Below are 22,165 nucleotides of genomic sequence, written 5' to 3'. Positions count from 1 at the left end.
CATTTGCTACCTATAGCAGCATATGTTTTATATATGCGCTTTATACAATCCAGTAGCTTTACAGTTTTTCAGACTGACCAGGTGTGCCCAGAAGGATCATTGTTTCCGAAAGCGCTGTAAGATCCATCGTAATGCTTGTATGTCAGCTCTGTCTGGTAGCCTGCAAGAAGGAAATAAGTCGTTTAATGAAAGTTTATGTTTTTTTGGGCTTTTTTACAGGTTATAGTATTTAAACTTCAATACTGTAGTTTAACAGGGTTAGGGGTTTGTTCAAATTTTACCCTGTAAGTATAAGCAATAGTAATATTTAAAGGCGGGGTGCGTGATTTTTGCAACAACAACAAAAAATTTGGGAAAAGGGAGTCATTGCGTGGGTTGCGTATGTGTGGGGCGGATTTAGCAAATGAAGGTCCAGATCTGATTGGGGTAGGGGCGTGTTTGTTGATGTGATTTCAAATGTCAACATTGGCTTTCAGAGATCATGCACCCCGCCTTTAATTTTTTTTTTTAGTTTTTTTAAATAATTAAAATAGTAACATTATATGATGACATCAGAGAAAATACTAACTCTGTTTAGCCCTCCAGAAAGTACAGTTTTGCTAAATTGGATGTTGAATTTATTCTGAAAGGTACTTCATTTATTATTGCAATGAGTATGCCGAGCACACTACGACTGCACAGTAATTACAAACTAAAGGTCATTGAAATGGTTTTGACCCCTCTTGTGTTGCATACCATACAATAATATTCTACACCAAACCCACAACTACAAATTTAACAGATTATATTTTATCCTGACCAGTATTCAGATAGGTTTTGGCTCGTGCCAGTATCTCAGGAGTGAGCTGGCTGGTGCTCTCCAAATACTGAAGGATGTAAACATTGGGGGCAAAGTTGATCATGTTCTGCTCTCCGCAGCCATATGGCATGGCCAACAGATCAGCGATGTTTTTCAAAGCGCTGCCCATCAGATCACCTATAAAAGTCAATGAAAGGGAGGATATTTATTAATAGTTTTTTGTATACTAAAAACTTAAACCAAATGTGTGGGTAAATGTGGATAAACCTAGCCATGGGTTAAAAGAACAGTTTAATGTATTTCCTAGTATATTTTTAACTCACCCAGTACAGTTACAAAGCTTTTGGCAGAGTCCTTGACTACAACCTCAGGAAGATTCAGAGGGACAGTTGTGTTCATTTGATTGCCTAATTGAAAAATAATTAAAAGTCAATGGTATGCCTCTCTTGCTTTGCATTCACAGTTGGGACGCTTGGTTGACTTTCAGACCAGCATAAAGAAATGTTTCTCTGTCTCTGTACAATATCATCACTGCACACACAATACACAATTACAGATGGTTTAAACACAAAAATATGCAGCTTATATTTTAGTATACGTGACCCTGGACCACAAACCAGTCATAAGTCGCATGGATATATTTGAAGAGTTTGGTAAACAGCATTTTTTTATTAGTTACCACCAAAATCAGTATTGTATCAGGTCAGTATTAAAAAGTAAATTCTTAATTCTAGGCAAAATCCGATATCCTCCGTGTTATTCTGTCATCTTTTGTCCATTCTTTCTCAAAACGCGATAAACGCCAGTCCTCCTTCTCTGCAGAATGCAATAAATCCGCTCAACAAATCACAGCACACCACTCCACGCATTGTAAGCAACAATGGTGGTGCTTTGAATACACACGAAATCCTAGTTCTCCTCATCTACTTTGTACTTCGTGATCAACAAATAAACAAAAACAAAATAACACTTTTGATGGCATTTATAAATCTGTGGTGGTTTTCTGTGGCGGGAAAGAAACGTAACCATCAAAATCAAATAATTTACGCGAGACTCAGACGAAGGAAAATGCCAGCTGTTGCTTGTTCTCCCGACAGCATTAAGCTTCTGGCATGCTAACACACTGACCCCAGATGATCTTATGAAAAACTTTCCATTATTTTACTGGAAGTCAACAAAAATCGAGCAGAACCAAAACATTTTACAGCTGATCGCTGTGAAAAATGTTAAGTGACGACGTCCAAAGGATGACAGCAGCAATGACAGTGTTCTTAATATGACAAAGTAAGTATTTTCATTAATGCCATTAATTTTTATTTTTTTGATCAGTGTATACCACTAGTCAACTAAATGAATATAACATGGCAAAGATGAATGCACATTTATATATTGATTTAATAGATTTATAGCATTTTGAAAAAAAACTTTCATGGATTTATTGGATTTTGCTGTAAAACTAATGTTTTTATAATAAATCTTTGAAAATCAAATTATGGATTTGATTTTTTTTTAATGTTTTTTTAACCTAAAGATGCTATGCAAAAGTTTGTAACAGATAATAGTGGTTTTCATTGTCACTTTCTTTGTACAGAAAACAAGTTTTTACCTAAATTAGTCAAAATGGATTTATTGAATTTTGGAACCAAACTCTTAATTTGTAGCAATAGCCAAGAATACATCTTATGGATCAAAATTATAGATTTTTTAAATTCCAAAAATCATAAGGATATTAAGTAAAGATCATATTAAAGATATTTTATGTAATCTACTGTAAATATTTTTACAAATAATTTATCATTCATTAGTAATATGTATTGCTTAAGGAATCCATTTGGACAACTTTAAATGTGATTTTCTCAATATCTTGATGCACCCTCAGATTCTAGATTTTCAAATAATTGTATCTTGGCCAATATATTAATATTACTTTGACCCTTATAAATGTAAAAAACTTTACCCCAAAAAAATTACCCTTATGACTGGTTTTGTGGTCTATGGTCATATTTATTGTTATCATCCATATTTGTGCTTTTCTTTGGAGGTAGAGGATTGATTCTGATGAATGTCTTTATGTTTGTTTTTTACAAACTGAAAGATGCATTGAATTATTCTTGTGGTAAATGATGGCATGCCAGACATGCTGTCGATAGAGCTTAAACTGTATTGAACCTGTAGCAACAACTAATATTGATTTAAAGTGACAGAACAATGCCACTAACCTGTTAAACAGATGAGTTCGCTGTGAGTGATTGTCTGTTTAATTCCCTCCGCCTGACAAACAAATGAAAAGCTTCAGTTACATTGTGACAAACAAATGAGCAAAATTGATAACCTTTTGTTCTGAATGAAAAATAACTGGAGTGTATTTTATAAAGACTATACTCCAAATGGTTTTCGAAAGGCTCACCTCGACGAGTAATGACTGTATTACAGTGTCAATACGCTTTCCTTCTGGCACTGTCACAACCTCATTACCACAAAGTTCCTGAGTCTGAATGGTCTCAGCTTTCACCGTAACACTCACCTTGCCTGTAATATAACATATGTGCACACCATACACAAGTCAATGTTTGCTCAGCTTGCCAGTATAACTTGGGTAAAACCTTTGGTATGCAGATAATCCGGAAAACAGCAGAATGCTACAAAACGCACAGATTAGACCGGAACAGTTGATACACAATATTGGCAGTGAGTCTGTTAAATTGGATGTGCACAAAAATCGGATTTGGACTAATGGTGTGAACAAGGTCTAAAAGACAATGTATACTGGTGACCAACAATGCTTTTAATAAGGTATACAACAAAAACTTCATATTAGTTTGGTCAACCAAAATATATATTATAATACACTCACCTAAAGATAAGGATTATTAGGAACACCATACTAATACTGTGTTTGATTCGCTTTCAGAACTGCCTTAATTCTACGTGACTGCCGCATACTGGATGTTTTTCCCTTTTTATAAAATTCTTTGTAAAGCCTAGAAATGGTTGCGCGTGAAAATCCCAGTAACTGAGATTGTGAAATACTCAGACCGGCCCGTCTGGCACCAACAACTATGCCACACTCAAAATTGCCTAAATCACCTTTCTTTCCCATTCTGACATTCAGTTTGGAGTTCAGGAGATTGTCTTGACCAGGACCACACCCCTAAATGCATTAAAGCAACTGCCATATGATTGGTTGATTAGAAAATTGCAGAGAAATTGAACAAGTGTTTCTAATAATCCTTTAGGTGAGTGTATATGTATATATAAGCTTACATTTCTGCTGTTTTTGCTTATGTCATATACGTATTTAGCTTGCCCACTACATTGGCTTTAAGACTCCATTGAAAGGTTTTGCTCTCTTCTGAACAAACACATTGAGTGTAAACGCAGCCGTTACAAGGCAGAGCTGAGAACTGCGTTGAATTTGCCAGTGTGACCTTCACCATATAACAAGACAAAGAGATCTTTACGGTGGCAGCTTACAGAAAACAGCTTGGCTTGCAAGAGACGCTTGCAAAATTGCTGCACGACAAACAAGTTAATATATGCAATACTGAAATATCGAAAGTCACATGCATATTATTGCAGTAGGAATATTAGGGCGCCTCACCATAATACATTTGGAGAGGTAGTTGAACACTGAGGCTTTGAGGATGAGCTCTTCTCCACGAATGACAGAGTAGGGAAGCGTGAGGCTGACGAAGAACGGCTGGAAGGCAGTGATATTAGTGCTGGGAGCCACTCCGAAACCAACAGAGGATGTACAGAAAGCACCCGTTGCCCATGTTGTGATGGTGTCAGGGACAGTCTTTTTAAGATTTACAGATCCAGTTCTCCTAATAAATAAAAATTGAAGAATTATTGCATAGAGGATGATTGTTTATTTGTATTATATTACAAGTGACTGTAGGTATACACACCCGACAGACACAAGATCCCATATCCACGTTTCCGGAAAGTCCTTGCGGACCGTATCCTGTACAGGACTGCTACTACCTGGAGCCTCCTTTGCAATTGCTGCAACACCTTCAACATCTGCAACTGGAGCTGGGATTGCATCTATTGTAACAGTTTAAGTTGATTATAGATTTAAGGAAAGTACTAAATACTATAAACAAAAATGTAATTACTTACCCACAGCTTCTATCACTGGCACCCTCTCATAATAACAATAAATGGGCTCTTTTACATCAGAGTTGGTAAGAATTTTAACTCCAATTCCCTAGTAAAAAGCAAGCATTAACATATTAGCATGTCCAGTTATTAAATGGATAGCGATGAACTAAAACTAAAAAGAAACTTTATCTTACTTTAAAGGCACTGTAGGCATCATTTTTAAATTGGTAATAATTAGGTTTATAGAAGCGTGAGCGTCTTTCCCTCCTTAGGGGCATAATGGGGTCAACGGGCTCCACGGGCTGAATGTCAGGATTCCCATTACTTATACAGTTGTATACATCATAGTCATATACTTGATATGGGTAATCTGTTAACAATGGGACTGGTAACATTCCAAAAACCTGTAGATTAGTAAGACATTAAGTGGATGAATCGGCATTTCAAAATAATAGTACATTTATTGACAATGAAGCTAAACATATTCCAACTCTTATAATGTGACCTACATAGGCTGCATTAAGCTCAGCTTCTGGTCTCAAGAGCAGCACGCTCTGATCAATAGATCTCACTGAACACAAGGAACCAGGTTGGGCTTTCAGGTTAAGAGTTGTTGTCTGTTTAGGCAGCGCCGTGGAAGATGAGAAACTTAAGGAGACCTTGTTGGAGCACAGACAAATAAATATTAAAGAGGGCCATCATAAAGGAGTATTGGGATTTGATTGGGTATTTTCTGACCTTGTTTGGCAAGCACTGATCAATGGGGAAGTCAAAACTGTCTGCTACTGTTTCTCCGGTGGGGAGAATTGTGTACACCAGCACCTGGGCGAATGGTGAAAGGGCTTTTGTCTTTTTTATTGTGAATGCCAGTTTACCATTGTTTTCTGTAATGAAGGAAGATTTGGGAACACTGTTCGTTGAAAGCGAATGAGACTCAATAATCATTGCAACTTTCTATAATTTGAGATTTCCTACCTTTTCCATATTGCACTTTGCGAGAGATACGGCCATTTTGAACCATGCTGCCTTTGGAGTAAACCTGAGGGTGGAAAATAATCATGTGGCATTGGCATTGCTGTTCTTACATTTTCATTCGAAGTGACATTCTGTTCATTTAAAGGTACAATAGTACATTGAGTGCATTGATTGTTGAGCAATTAAACAAATTGCCAATTATCAAGAACTGAGAAAGACGGCAAAAAAAGAAACATACCATGTAAAAGAAATCCAGAGTTTTTTGACCCTTTTTTAGTGCACTGCCCTGTATGGTGAAATTGGCCTCCACATTTGCATCGCTTGTGCAGCTCAACATTTGCGGAGACGTAATCAGCATCAGAAAACTTTTGCTTTTGGAGTAAAATGGCCTTAACCAGAGATAGCCTTTGTTATAGTATTTTGGTGCAGGCCAGTACTGGTCTTGATCATCCTTGTGGCGAGCCTACAAAAGAAAAGAAAGACAAAGTAAGAATGGAAGAAACCAATTAAGTAAGAAAGGATGAATGGAAACAATTAAGAATGGATGTAAAAAAGAAAGAAAGAAAGGATGGATGGATGGAAGCAATTAAGTAAGAAAAGATGGATGGATCAAAGCAATTAAGTAAGAAAGTAAGAAAGAAAGCAAATAATTAAGAAGAGATGGATGGATGGAAGCAATTAAGTAAGAAAATATAGATGAAAGCAATTAAATAAGAAAGAAAGGATGGATGGATGGATAGAAGCAATAAAGAATAAAGAAAAAAAGAAAAGATGAAAGGAATTAATTAAGAAAAGATAAATGGATGGATGGAAGCAATTAAGAAAAAAGAAAGAAAGGATAAAAACAGTTAATTAAGAAAAGATGGATGGATGGATGGAAGCAATTAAGCAAAAAAAGATGGATGGATCAAAGCAATTAAGTAAGAAAGTAAGAAAGAAAGCAAATAATTAAGAAGAGATGGATGGATGGAAGCAATTAAGTAAGAAAATATAGATGAAAGCAATTAAATAAGAAAGAAAGGATGGATGGATGGATGGATGGATGGATGGATGGATGGATAGAAGCAATAAAGAAAAAAGGAAAAAAGAAAAGATGAAAGGAATTAATTAAGAAACGATAAATGGATGGATGGAAGCAATTAAGAAAAAAAAAGGAAAGGATAAAAACAGTTAATTAAGAAAAGATGGATGGATGGATGGATGGAAGCAATTAAATAAGAAAAGATGGATGGAAGCAATTAAATAAGAAATAAAGGATGGATAGATGGATGGATAGAAGCAAGAAAGAAAAAAGAAAAAAGAAAGAAAGAAAGGATGAAAGGAATTAATTAAGAAAAGATGAATGGGAGCAATTTTGTAAGACAGGAAGAGAGAGAGAAAGAATGAAAGCAATTAATTAAGAAAATATGAATGGATGAATGGATTTATGCAAATTAAGTAAGAAAAGATGGATGGAAACAATTAAATAAGGAAGGAAGGATGGGTTGATGTATGAATGGATAGAAGCAATTAAATAAGAAAGAAAGGATGGATGGATAGATGGATAGAAGTAATAAAAAAAGAAAGGATGAAAGCAATTAATTAAGAAAAGATGGACGGAAGCAATTACATAAGAAAGAAAGAAAGAAAGAAAGAAAGAAAGAAATTAAGGAAAGAAGGATGGATGGATGGATTTAAGCAAGTAAGAAAAGATGGATGGAAACAATTAAGTAAGGAAGGAAGGATGGATTGATGATGGATGGATGGATAGAAGCAATAGAGAAAGAAAGAAAGAAAGAAAGAAAGAAAGAAAGAAAGAAAGAAAGAAAGAAAGAAAGAAAGAAAGAAAGAAAGAAAGGATAGAAGCAATTACGTAAGAAAGAAAGAAAGAAAGAAAGAAAGGATGGATGGATGGATTTAAGCAAATTAAGTAAGAAAATATGGATGGATGGAAGCAATTAAGTAAGAAAGAAAGGATGGATGGATGGATAGGAGCAATTAAGAAAAAAGAAAGAAAGAACGAAAGGAAGCAATTATGTAAGAAAGAAAGAAAGAAAGAAAGAAAGAATTAAAGCAATTAATTAAGAAAAATGGATGGATGGATGGATGGATGGATGTAAGCAATTAAGTAAGAAAGAAAGAAAGGATGGAAGCAATTAAGAAAGAAAGAAAGAAAGAAAGAAAGAAAGAAAGAAAGAAAGAAAGAAAGAAAGAAAGATATATATATATATATATATATATATATATATATATATATATATATATATATATATATATCTTAGTATATATAGAGTATATATATAGAGTATAAATAATGTTTAGTAGAGTAATATTGCTTAAAGGAATATTCCATTTTCTTAAAAGAAAAATCCAGATAATTTACTCACCACCATGTCATCCAAAATGTTGATGTCTTTCTTTGTTTAGTCGAGAAGAAATTATGTTTTTTTAAGAAAACATTGCAGGATTTTCTCATTTTAATGGACTTTAATGGACACCAACACTTAACACTTTACTCAACACATAACAGTTTTTTTCAACAGAGTTTCAAAGGTCTATAAACAATCCCAAACGAGGCATAAGGGTCTTATCTAGCAAAACGATTGTCATTTTTGACAATAAAAATAACAAATATACACTTTTAAAGCACAACTTCTCGTCTACAAAGAAAGACATCAACATTTTGGATGACATGGTGGTGAGTAAATTATCTGGATTTTTCTTTTAAGAAAATGGAATATTCCTTTAAATTTGATTGTAATATTGATTCAAATATAAAGAGCACCAACCTGTATAGAGACTTGTGCATTATTCCATTCTGTAGTTTGGAAGGAGAATGGAGCTGAACCATCGATGCCTGTTACAAGTGTCACATTCACTATAGTTTCACCATATTGCAGAATAAGATAGACGGTTTGATCTTTCATCGGTTGAGAATGCATATCAGAGACCAAAACCTTAAAAAAGCCCACGTGAAGAAAGACATCAAGATTAAGATTACTTAGTAAAGATTATCCAGCCTGCTCTCACAGGACTTGGTATGTGTTTTACAGATTAGTATGATGAATTGTACAAAAATGTATGATCATCACCACCTCATAAAATACGTACGAACTACCATGAGATTGTGAAGTAAGAACAGTTTATTAATTTCGAGTCTAAATGTGTTATTGCTTTTGAGTTGAAGTCTGCATCTTGTGATTTTAGTATTGAGTACTTAGATCTTGGACTAAAACTAGGCCAAAATCTGCAATTCAGTATAATGTCAATGTCAGACAATTACCTTTCCCTCAAATGGAATTCCAGGCCTGTATATCTGTGGTGAATCAACAAAGGAAACCGTGATAACGTCACTGGTAAATGAAATTGAAGCAGTGTTCTCCACAGTTATCCCTGGAAGATCATAAGATCATGATTTAGTACTTATTTTAGCACAACTGAGATAAAAACTGCGGTTCTGTACTATATTCTCACCTGTTCCATCCTCCTCAACTTTATAATTCACTAGAAATTCTCCTCCTTGACTCATGCCTAAATCACTCACAGTTACTACTTGAGACGCACAACCAGTCCTGTCAGTCTAAATAAAACAAAAACATAAACATGGAGTGAGTAACAAAATTTGGAGTTGTAGAGTATATCTTACATGGTCTATTTTACTAAATATATCTACATGGTTTAATTTTTAAATAACGTCTGCTATTAAACATTAGCATGTCTTCAGAAACAATTATAAAATATATTTAACACATATTTATAATTTAACATTTAGATTTAAAATATTGTAGTTATCTCACTCTAAACTGGTTGTTTTTTTACCCATAATGAGTAAATATTGGACAGAACACATGATGGGTTAAAAATAACCCAATGTTGGGTTTCTGTTATGCAACCATGGATTATAATAACCCAGCTGTTGGATTAAAACAGCCCAGCATTGGGTCAATTTTAACCCAGCGTGTGGGGTGTGTTCTGTCCAATATTTACCCATGATGGGTCAAAAATAACCCAGCCATTTTTAGAAGGCTGGGACATTTTATTGATATTTTGTGCATTTTAATTCATTATAAAAGCAAAATTCCTTGTTGTATTTACATTTTTAAGTTTAATCAACTTACATTTACTTATTTACTTTAATAAACTCAGTACAACTTTCTTGACTAGTAAGAATAGTAGCTTAAGTTATTTTAACTTCTCACAAGTCAAAAAAGTTAAAATTATTTGTAATTTCAAGTTGATTTACTTTAAAAGTTTGGTGCAACAAGGAATTTTTACAGTCTAACTTACAATACATCATCTACTAAATCATAACAATGGTTACAAAAACAATAAAATTACCTTTTTTTAAATAACGTTTAAAGGCGGAGTGCACAATGTTTGAAAGCAAGTGTTGATATTTGAAATCACCTAAACAAACGCGCCCCTACCCCAAAAGAATCTGGACTTTCTTTTGATAGACCCGCCCCACACATACCAACCCAGGAAACAATGCTTTCTTTTACTGTCTATGCAACCATGTCTTTTAGAAGACACGCCCCCTTACTGCTAATTGGCTATAAGTGTGTACTCCGCCTTTAAGTGTATGAAGATTCATTACACACAATAAAATTCACATTGTTACTAAAAAGTAAAAGTTGGATCAACTTAAAAAGTTACTTCCATTGGAAAATTTGATAAACTTACATTTTCTCACTTTAATCATTTATATCCAATTGGAAATGCCTGTTTATAAACATTCTACAGGAATTATTTAGTAGACCCTACAAAGGTGCTGTAACTACGCAAACACTGAAACCGAGAAAAATGCCCTTAATGTTTTTTACACCAGCCAGTTAAACATGTAACTGCAATTTTGGCACACACGTTTCTCTGAAATGGGACAAAATCGAACCAGGAGACTTTGTCACAAGACACAACAGATCTCACAAAGCCCATTTCAACCCTTAACTCAATTTTGACCAAATGCGTAGTTACTGCGCTTTGGCTTTGTAGGGCAGTATACATAATATAGCATAAAAGGTATAATGCATTGGCTTCATAAAAAGTGTTACTGATCCTTGATTTCTTATGCAACAGATTTATTCAAACAGAAACTAGAAGGGTTATTATAATGTTTGTCGGATTATTAGCTGCTAACAAACCGTTAAAGTGTAGTTCTTGCATTTCCCGGGCGTTTCAGGCAAAGGTCCACGAAACCAGTAATAATATGATCTTCCACACACTTCAACAGTCACAGACCCCTGCACAGGCTTCCCATATGTGTATCTGCAGACAGTAAAATAAGGTTAATTTACATGCTGATTTTTTTTTGGGGGGGGGGTCCTGTTCACGATTTATTCGATAGCTTACTTGGCGCAAACTTGCAGTGTAAACTCCGTGTCCACGAAGGTTACAACATCTGGAAAATTTGTGGTGACTTCAAACTTTGGCAGAACTACAAGAAACAATGTCAAACAAAATAAATATTTGAAATTTACAGTGACAAGTTAGGAAAAGAAAAAGTGAAGTTTTCTAATTCTTACCATATTCATCCAATTCAAAGCTTTGTGTTGTTTGTTGGTTCTTCTCATCCCAAGCATTAATGGTGTAGGAACCCCGCATGGCATTCGCTGATGTGGAGTGGAACAGGTCTAAGATGCCACTCTTAGTTGTCTGATTCAACCACTGATTAATGCGATTAAAGTTCGGATCCTATAAAGAGTAGTGGCACATAATTATCAAACTCGCAGTGAGATCCATAATTCATTTACAGTAGCTAATGTAAAAAACATGAAGAGGTGCTTGAAGGAATTTTTACTGTACCTGGAGCTCTATTGTTTGAAACTGCAAAAGATAAAGAAAACACTTTGAGTATGATCAAGAGTACAATTATATACTAAAAGCACAGTTCAACATTAACTTCATATCATTAAATCATTCCTCAGGGGGCGTGTACACCAAAGCATTTAAACACGGCTGAAAATGCCAGGCGGATGCCAACTGTGGGTGCTTGGCAGCATTTTTTCAACTGGACGCTTTGGTTGTTATGATACTTCTGTTTTGTTTATAAATCATTTTACAATGATTAGGTTGTTGTGGTATTAGTCCCGCCTCTCCTCTTCTGTGATTGGACGGCCGAGTGAAAAGTATGATTGACGAGCTAATCACCCAGGGGTGGTTTCCCGGACAAGGATTAGCTTAAACCAGGACTATGCCTCAGTTTAATTATGAAATATAACTAGTTTAAACAAACACACCTTAAAAACATTACTTGTGTGCATTTTGAGGCAAAAAAAAGGTCACTGATGTATTTTAAAATATGTCAGTGCAAGTTGTTTTCAGTTTGGACAGCTCTTACATTTATTTTAGTCTAGGACTAGTCTAATCCCTGTCCGGGAAACCACCCCAAAAGTTTAACATTTTTCAACTCTGGGCGCCGATAAAATGCTGAGCGCCGGCACTCATTGCGGAAAAAATCTACTAGCTTCTGCTGTTTTTGAAAAGTGTAAAGCTTCTTACAAAACTTACATCGACTGCAGGTGCCAACGCATTGGTGTACATGTCTCCTTAGGCTACTGCTGACCATAACAGTGTTATAGGACATTTTACTGACTAAAGTGTCACAAATAAAATCAATTGAATTTTACCCTCTGATTGTAAGTCAAGAAAGCGGGATCCAAAGATACGATGCGAAATTTCACTGTGGATGACAAAATAACAAAGATATAATATCAACATGCAAGCAGTACCTTGAGAGTATGGTCATTTGAACAAGTTTAGAATTGATGAATATGCATTTTAATAGTAATTGTTAAGGACGAAGAAATACCGGTTTCCCCTGGCTTGTAAATTGGCTTGTCTGTTTGGATGAGAATGAGCTTCAGTGAAGGTTTTATGAGAATCTGAGTTTTTTTGGTGAAGGACGTTTGAGCTCCCTCGATTTGAACAAAGACTGTTGCCACAGTGTCCGTAAGGACGACGGGAACCTGGAAGATGCAAAGCAGGGACATGAAAACACATTCAACTCAAGTTCTTCTCCTTCCCGTGTTTCATGAATGCACCATGCTTCATGCTTGGTGTGTTTGATAAATAATGATGCCTTAGTGTATTTAAGGACTACAAACATGACTTTGGGAGTATAACAAAGCATGGACTCAAAAAAGACAAAAAGACAAATTTAGTTAAACATACTATACTCAATACAGCTGAATAGAAGTTTTGCATGCAAATCTATCAATGAGTTCTTTGACTTCAATTTTGTAATAAGCGGATTATTATGTAACGGAAACGGGAATGACCAGTAAATCCAGAATACTGACCGTGAATTTCACACATTTGACGTAAGCCTTTTTAATGGAACTCTCTTGAAGGATGGTCAAATCTCCACTATCAGTGCTCAAGGTTACCAGTAAAGAAAGGGTTGTATTGGGCTCAATGATATGTGCACAGAGAGTCTCTGTAGTAGCGCTCACTGCCTGGGAAGTGACTGCCACCAGGTATGTACTGAATGAAGACAAAACAAAAAAAAACATTGCTTAATATGCATAAAGAAAGAAAGAAAGTCTGTTTTTGAAAGATTTCTGACATGCATAAATATGATTATATAACTCTTCTATATAGTTCAATGTTATTGATTATTGCAGTCCACACAATTTCAAAAGGAGCATAACTCCAATCTGTGTGTCTGCGGGATATTACACTGTAAAAAGTAAACGTTGGATCAACTTCAACTGGTAAGGCCTAAAAATTAATAATAATAAGTTTTTGCAAACTAAATTTTTTCACTTTAGGTGAAAATTTAAGTTGAAAATGTTTAAATATTTTAGGTTTTACCAACTGAAGATGATCCAGTGTATTACACTAAACTAACTGTTAATCCTGGACTTTTAGTATTCGTCATATCATCTGTAATTGTAAAGGATTATGGATAAATGTTCTTACGGATCAGTCGCTCCACTGTTGAAATTATACTGCAGCAGCAGCAGCGTCAGCAGCACTCCGAACACCGTCATCTTGAAAAGTGAGTCTGTCAGTCGCACACAGAATTGCTCACAGAGCTGCGCATTTTATACACCTCAGACTACTCCCTGTCCTACTACCCCACCCAAGGCATAGAAAGTTGAGCAACTAGTAAGAGGAGTTGATGAAGTAGAACCGGCATAATCATTCCTACTAGTTACATAAACAATATTGAGTCACAAGATGAAGTCATTGAGCAACTAGTAAGAGGAGTTGATGATACACTCATAGAACAAATGTGTTAAAAACAGCACATTAGTGTTGATTCCGGGACAACAAACTAAATGCGTTGTCCCAGAATCCACCCATCTCTGTTTTATTAATGAAACAACACATTTTGTGTTTACTTTATGTATTTGTTTTATTTTAACACAAAATCAACACAAAATGACACATAATATGTTAAAAGCATAACACAACAAGATTTAAAAAAACAACAACATCGCATTGCTAAAGTTTGAAGTTTGTTACCTGATAACCACATACTGTAACCACAAACATAAAGATTTGAAAAATGTGGTTCATAGCTTGAGGTACAGTATGTTCCTTGTTGTCAGTCTAACTAATCTAATCTCACGTGACTTCATATTTTACAAGTTGGCTAATCCGTATTAATTCGTACCAATTGACTCATACAAAAGAGTATGATTTTCATAAAAAACACAACATTTCCCCACAACATCAAAGGCTAAAGCAAATTGTACGAAATGTACGAGTGGAATAATATGAATTACTGTAGCCATCTCATAAAATACAATTGTTATGAGATTGTGTTGCAAAAATGCCATCTGGGGGTAAATCAACATTTTAAATCGTTTTGTATTGATTGTGTAAACAAACACAGGATATAAGTAGCATAGATAATAGTTTACAGGAATTGTTAATTGCTCATTAAAGATTGTCAAACAATACATGAATGCAGTGATGGATTTACTTTTGATTTTTGCAAGCACTTGCTAGATAGTAAACATTTGAAGTGGATCAAAACTTTTCATAAAAGTTTAACAATACCCATTCCTTACAACATTAATCCAATTTTAAATAACGTGCATAAAAATAGCATGCTGTTTAAAAAGGCATGCAATACATATGCCAAAGCACAATTTTGCGTGCATATGATACGGCAGTCCTTCCAGTTTACTTAATACGATACAATCTTTTGTGTCATATTATGTACTGATTTCTCTTTAATTTTCTATTTTTTAACCATGTTTGCTTGGGGTTGGGGTTATGATATCATTTAATGTATAGATTTCTCTGTTTTTGTCTATTTTAACCCCTTCAGCATTTACCCTCCTTTTAAAAAATAGGAGATACAATTCACGAAGCCTTTGCTCATTTGAAAGCAGACACTTGGAAGTTTATTGTACAGACAGAATGTTTTGTGTGCCACAGGTGTTACCATGTTCTGTTTCAATGATAAAGATAATGCCTTTAAAACTATAATATGTGAATTTATTTAGAGAAACAGCTAAATGCTATAACATTTGTTTATTCACATCTTCTAAGCATTCTTTTAGTGTATTGTTATGTTGTTTAAACTGCCCCATTTAGTAAGAATGACAAGGGAGACACACACACACCTCTTCGGACTGGTTATGGCATCTAATTATCACACTTTTGTTATTATTATAATTACTTATAATTACATACAACCATCGATTTAGTGGGGTTTTTTCTTTGAATAAATGTCTTTGACTTTTTGTCAAATGCCTTTCTTACAAAAATAAACATTTGAATGAGCTTTACCATTCCTAAACCTATTTTTAAATTTCAGGTGCACGTTAGCTTAGCTAGCATACTATCTTAGCACACTGTCAAAACAGGAAAAATGGTGGGATTAAAACCATGTTTTGCTACAAACTCACTTGATAACAGAAGTCGAGTTTTTTGAATAACCATATGTGAGCTTTTGTGACTGCGGATTCCAAAAAGAATCAACGATATAACTTTTTATTGTATTCTACAGTGCTAAAGGCTATGTTGATAAGTGTTGCATTATAATATACTGTATTTGTTATTAAAATACCCGACATGACTGGAAGAACACATATACACCATACACTCACCTAAAGGATTATTAGGGACACCATACTAATACTGTATTTGACCCCCTTTTGCCTTCAGAACTGCCTTAATTCTTCATGGCATTGATTCAACAAGGTGCTGAAAGCATTCTTTAGAAATGTTGGCTCATATTGATAGGATAGCATCTTGCAATTGATGGAGATTTGTGGGATGCACATCCAGGGCACGAAGCTCCCGTTCCACCACATCCCAAAGATGCTCTATTGGGTTGAGATCTGATGACTGTGGGGGCCATTTTAGTATAGTGAACTCATAGTCATGTTCAAGAAACCAATTTGAAATGATTCGAGCTTTGTGACATGGTGCATTATCCTGCTGGAAGTAGCCATCAGGATGGGTACATGGTGGTCATAAAGGGATGGACATGATCAGAAACAATGCTCAGGTAGGTTGTGGCATTTAAATGATGCCCAACTGGCACTAAGGGACCTAAAGTGTGCCAAGAAAACATCCCCCACACCATTACACCTCCACCAGCAGCCTGCACAGTGGTAACAAGGCATGATGGATCCATGTTTCATTCTGTTTACGCCAAATTCTGACTCTACCATCTGAATGTCTCAACAGAAATCGAGACTAATCAGACCAGGCAACATTTTTTCAGTCTTCAACTGTCCAATTTTGGTGAGCTCGTGCAAATTGTATCCTCTTTTTCCTATTTGTAGTGGAGATGAGTGGTACCCGGTGGGGTCCATTCGCCTCAAGGTTGTGCGTGTTGTGGCTTCACAAATGCTTTGCTGCATACCTCGGTTGTAACGAGTGGTTATTTCAGTCAAAATTGCTCTTCTATCAGCTCGAATCAGTCGGCCCATTCTCCTCTGACCTCTAGCATCAACAAGGCATTTTCCCCCACAGGACTGCTGCATACTGGATGTTTTTCCCTTTTCACACCATGATTTGTAAACCCTAGAAAAGGTTTGCGTTGAAATCCCAGTAACTGAGCCAATTGTGAAATACTCAGACCACCCATCTGGCACCAACAACCATGCCACACTCAAAATTGCTTAAATCACCTTTCTTTCCCATTCGGACATTCAGTTTGGAGTTCAGGAGATTGTCTTGACCAAGACCACACCCCTAAATGCATTAAAGCAACTGGCATGTGATTGGTTGGTTAGATAATTGCATTAATGAGAAATTGAACAGGTGTTCCTAATAATCCTTTAGGTGAGTGTATACAATCCTAATCAAGTTGATTGTCTTCATGTTTTATGCGTCAAAACAACGTTTTTAGAAGCAGAGTTTCTATGCCCTTATAAAAGGCATGATGAAACGGATCCAAACTTTTGTTTGTGTGTCAATTTTGGACTGTCTCTGGACAAGGGCGCCCTCAGGCTTCATATATGAATGAAACAGACTGTTATTGTCAGTTTAGCAACCTCAGTGGCTCATATCGCCACGTTTGGAATGAAAAGGGATTAAATATTTATCCTCTTTATAGATATTTGAAGTAAACATATAAAATCAATCAAAATTTCTCCAAATATTCACGCCTTTGAGCCCTGAGGGATGTTGTTTTGTGAAGTGCTTTCAAGACGACCATGCATGAGATTTTTCACAATGGCTGCGTCCAAAATCTCTGAAATTTCAAGGCAAGAAGGCATCAAGGCATGCCGAATCCAAAGTTTGGTTTACTTCCTGTCGCTTGAGATATGTTCTTTATCTATTTTAACCAATTCTATGAAGAGAACTTGATTGATCAAGTTCGAAAAAATTGCATCAAGGAAAGGGTCTGGATCACATATTTAGTGTAAATAAAGTTATATTTTCACTGTTCACACATTTTGATTATATTTCTAGCAAAACATTAGTATCGCGTTTTTTAAATATGTGATTAGTTATTATCACAAAGGTGCTCTCTGTTTATATTTCAAACAGAATTCCATTAAGCTGCATATGAAGGATGTCCGAATGTGTTTCCTGGAGCTGCCTTCATATAAGAGGTTGGGGTTAGAATTGGGGTTTGGGTCATTTATTGAAATGAAACATTATTTATTATGAAACTTTATAAATACAACGAGTGTGGTAGCTACATAAAAACATGGCAAATGTGACCATGCAAAACTATCGCAGTTATGTTCAAATTGTATTCTACACCTGACAGACCTAATTAGAACTAACTAATAAGTTAAGGCTCTGGGTTGGGCAAGCTGAACTGAATAATGTAACTTTCACCACAACCAGTCAGACATCATTTGGAAAAGTGGTTAGGTTCTGAGTAACCAAGCCAAAATTGCAGCACTTTTGTCAATTCAACACATATGTTTATGTTACCTTAACTAAAAAAAAATAGTTAAATAAAACAGTTAAACAATTTCAACTTGAATTTATAAATTATGTCAATGTTTTTAAGCCAAAACTTAAAATAGTAGGTTGAATTGACTTGCAAAACCCATTTTTAATTTAACTTGCAATTATTTTACAGTGAACCAATACACTGAATCTACACTAACTTGTAACTTAAAATGTTCTTTAGGCACAACAATCAGTCTTGCATATAAAGAATAAAATAAAAATATACCCATGTTTAGATGCACAACTAGGTGAAATATTATGTCTATGGTAAGATTACATCATCTACATAATGTACTTTTTTCTTAATCACACAAGGTGAGGCTTAACATGACATAACGAACGTCACTTGTGCCATTACAAAAGGAACTGCATGAAACTTCTAATGCCACTACATTTCATGGGTTAATGGCTTTCAAACCCGAAAGTTGTTTGAAAGGAGATGATGGTGACTTAACTATAAGCACATAACAAATGTAGTATTTTTTAAAAAGCAAATTTATGTATAATTGTGCCAGAAACCGTTTATTGTGCCATAGAGGGTGTGGATTACACCATAACTGATAACAAAACATGGGCTGGTGCATATGCTATTGTCTCAGAGAATTAAAATACTGCACCCATAGATTTATTTTACATTTTGGTATAGTAACCATCCATTTAAGTGGTAGGTGTATCTCTTCATAGATCCTGCTAAACAAGGTGCAATTTTAACGCCAACATACAAATATGAATAATTTCAGTATCAGGAAGTAAATTTCCCAGTTCCTGACCCAAAGAAGGAACTGGAGCGCTACAAAGTCAGGTTAACTGCACTAAAGGCTCCACTAAACACATGAAATTCATTGTGCAAATGCACCGAACACAATGTTCAGCAGACTCCCCAGTCTTTAGGATCTCTTAATGTCTTATTGTTAACCTTACACGAGCAATACAAATGTTGTTGTGTCACGCCTCATTAATTAAGAACATGCCTTGTGTTTAAACTAGTTACACTAATTATCATTCTATTCATTAATTTATTTACTCGTAAGAGATTTTGTTTACCTATTTTAGTTTATCACCTTGAAAACAAGGTGCAGGGAAGAATTCAAACCAAACTGGAATTAATGACATAACAGGAAAAGTCAAATACCTGACACACATTTTAATGCATGAAAAGTTATAAAAAGCATGAACTCATATAAATGAAAATGAGTATGTTGAAAGTAAATGCATGAGAATGTTTCTTTAATTTATGTATTTAGGGCATTTATTAAAACCTATGAAAATAATTTAAATGGCTCTCTGACAGTGTAAATAAGAGGACTGATGACGTATATATGCCAGAAGCAAAGCATTTTTCTTCTAGAACATTGTGTTCATGATGTGCAGCTTACCGTTTGAAGTTGTATAATATTTGAAGGAAACGCTCTCTGTGGTCTGTGAAACAAATGTTCAAATTTTAAGTGCAAATAATATTTGTTCAATATCCATTTTTCAGTATTGATTTAATGAAAATGTCTGTTTATTCAAGCTAAAGAGCACACAGTGACGGGTGCGGTATTTGGTCATTTCATGATTCAGTAAATAATGCACATGGGAAAATAAGCACTGAACCACAGTACAGTATAAATCTCTTAACCTGTCGAGTGTAATCAGTTAAAACCGACAACAAAGAGCTGTAAAGTTGACCTCACCTTTATACCTTTTACGTGCCTGAACACGTCTAGAAAATGGTACCAATCATTGTGCATTGAGCATCATTTATTTCAAACACAAAATTAAGTCACATTCCTTCCTCAATAATAATAACAACAACTAGCAATTAGATGTGTTAATTGGAATATCCTCATTCTTTTAGGCCAAACCTTGTATTTAGGGAGAAGACAAAATTACCTTATTACCACGTTATTACGAATATTACAATAATACAATATTAACGTTTTACTGCATGCAACAATGTTATTTACACAGAATGCACATGCACACGGTTTCTGAAAACTACAGTGAAACTCTTTTTCTCTACGAGCTGACAAAATATTGTATACAAAAAGTATAAGAATGATATTGTCTGCTGTATGAAGTTAATGAGTATAAATAATATGTGATATATGAATAATAAATGCCACCATCCAGAGAGTGAGCAGCGTTTACACCAGAATACTTGGATTTACAGCATTTATGGAACAAGCTGCCAAAACACACATATAAAAAATAAATAGATAAATAAATAAATAAAGAGAAGTAAATAATCAAAAATGGAGACTTCACTTCTGTTCTGTTCTCCCACAACAGCCACAATGGGCAGACAAAAAACTTCAAACTTCATGTTTGTAAAATGGCTCCTTCCAGTGGTAATTGAGAAAGTGCAACATGATTATAAAGGTCAATGCACTGTACAAATGTACAATAATAAAGCTATCTGTGTCAACAGTCAGTTGAGTGTTTTTTTTATATATATGCATTTATATTTTTCTATTTCTAAACAGGCAAACTAATATTTTGTCCACATTAAATAACATAGCTAATTATTTGACAGGACATGATTTAATAAAAATAAATATAATATGAAGAGTGTTTGTCTGTGTGATTTACTCTGAATGCTTTAATTTTGAACCACCATATTTTTAATCAAACACCTAAACACTGCACTTCGTTCGAGAAACGGACCACCATCACACAGTGGATTTATGCAACTCTAAGGTCTCAGAAACATCACAAACTGATTACTCAGCCTTGATTTATTTTCTTATTTAAACACCATTTGAAATAGAGAAAAATTATCATAATTTCCCACTAATTACAGTTGTAAGAGTAAAATGGCACCTTAGCAACAGAAATCTTACAACCCACGTGTGCATTTCTAATGTTACCCCAGATAGAACATAAAACATTAATGGGGGCAGGATTCTTTGCAAGCTGGTGATGAAATTATGGTGTAACCTTTATCAATGTACCAGACTCTTCATGGCAGCGAAGCAAGGATGGATATCACAAAACAGCTATTCTTACTGCAAATGTTGTAATAATGACAAATCACAAAGAATAAAATGAGAAAAGGGGGGAAGTCTATAAAAAAAATAAAACATAAAATTGTTTTCTCTGTAATCGTTCTGAAAGGCATTAATCTACAGTGCTGTGTCATTCGGAAATGGGAATTCTGAGATTGACCTCATTCTTTATTAACAATCAAATTATTATTTACTACGTTATTTTATAATAAACATGTGGGCCTAAATGTACATTTAGTAAAATAATTTTTTTAACGGCTTAATTGATTTGAAATCATATGCATTTTCAGAGTGCTCATCATACATTTTAATGTCTTGTGTGCTTATGTATTGATCTTTCAGTGCAATGAATGCAAATGTCATGCAATTAAATATCCATAAATCTAGTAAAAGGATTAAAGAGGGGCACGTTTCATATTAGTGCAATGCTCACTTTGATAGCAAACAGGACACCTCAGTCACATGAGTTTAACTTTGGGAAAAAGTGTATTTAAAATCCAGGCATGAGCATGTTTAAAGCAAACAAATGAGTAATCTCATGTGATGTTCCTGTACTAAATATGATGTCAGATGATGACCCAATAGTCAAAATCTATGCTTTGAAAATGTTTAATTCCTTACCATTTAAAGTAGATCTACATTTAGCTTAGACACATATATATCACAATAAATGTGTCATAAATAAAAGTAGGTTTCGTATAAATTGCATTATTTTTATGCTTCAAACACTTCTTGCAAACTGTAACATTTTTTAAAATAAGAAATTTTGAAAAGTGCAACACACGTTCTGTTCAAAGCAAGCTAATGAGTGTTTTTAGATCAAAGTCTTATTTCACGGGGCTGACTTGAAATTTTTTCTTATTTTAAAACAATGGTCGAGCCCAGCCTTAAATATGGATCCTCATTATACATGTCCAAAGCATAAACGGATCAG

The 22,165-nt window shown here is 34.8% G+C and overlaps 1 protein-coding gene across 1 annotated transcript in view; it reads right to left on the bottom strand.

Annotated features, from left to right (window-relative positions):
• The window catches only part of LOC129437880 (alpha-2-macroglobulin-like protein 1), a 28,879-nt gene extending 14,940 nt beyond the window's left edge, over positions 1-13,939 (bottom strand). The window contains exons 1-25 of the mRNA XM_073863532.1: positions 13,781-13,939; positions 13,159-13,342; positions 12,669-12,825; positions 12,487-12,539; positions 11,663-11,683; positions 11,383-11,551; positions 11,210-11,294; positions 11,002-11,125; positions 9,335-9,440; positions 9,144-9,253; positions 8,650-8,817; positions 6,120-6,344; positions 5,882-5,945; positions 5,645-5,790; positions 5,416-5,565; positions 5,101-5,310; positions 4,925-5,012; positions 4,711-4,849; positions 4,405-4,626; positions 4,107-4,237; positions 3,207-3,328; positions 3,019-3,070; positions 1,123-1,206; positions 800-976; positions 79-160 (exon numbers count right to left, since the gene is read on the bottom strand). Coding sequence (XP_073719633.1) covers positions 79-160; positions 800-976; positions 1,123-1,206; positions 3,019-3,070; positions 3,207-3,328; positions 4,107-4,237; positions 4,405-4,626; positions 4,711-4,849; positions 4,925-5,012; positions 5,101-5,310; positions 5,416-5,565; positions 5,645-5,790; positions 5,882-5,945; positions 6,120-6,344; positions 8,650-8,817; positions 9,144-9,253; positions 9,335-9,440; positions 11,002-11,125; positions 11,210-11,294; positions 11,383-11,551; positions 11,663-11,683; positions 12,487-12,539; positions 12,669-12,825; positions 13,159-13,342; positions 13,781-13,851 — 3,140 coding nt within the window. The 5' untranslated portion in view covers positions 13,852-13,939. The remainder of the gene's footprint in view (positions 1-78; positions 161-799; positions 977-1,122; positions 1,207-3,018; positions 3,071-3,206; positions 3,329-4,106; positions 4,238-4,404; positions 4,627-4,710; positions 4,850-4,924; positions 5,013-5,100; positions 5,311-5,415; positions 5,566-5,644; positions 5,791-5,881; positions 5,946-6,119; positions 6,345-8,649; positions 8,818-9,143; positions 9,254-9,334; positions 9,441-11,001; positions 11,126-11,209; positions 11,295-11,382; positions 11,552-11,662; positions 11,684-12,486; positions 12,540-12,668; positions 12,826-13,158; positions 13,343-13,780) is intronic.
• Positions 13,940-22,165: the final 8,226 nt, after the last annotated feature.

The sequence above is a fragment of the Misgurnus anguillicaudatus genome, chromosome 24, assembly GCF_027580225.2.
Source record: "Misgurnus anguillicaudatus chromosome 24, ASM2758022v2, whole genome shotgun sequence".
Lineage (NCBI taxonomy): Eukaryota > Metazoa > Chordata > Actinopteri > Cypriniformes > Cobitidae > Misgurnus > Misgurnus anguillicaudatus.
This window is presented reverse-complemented; position numbering and strand designations above follow the sequence as displayed.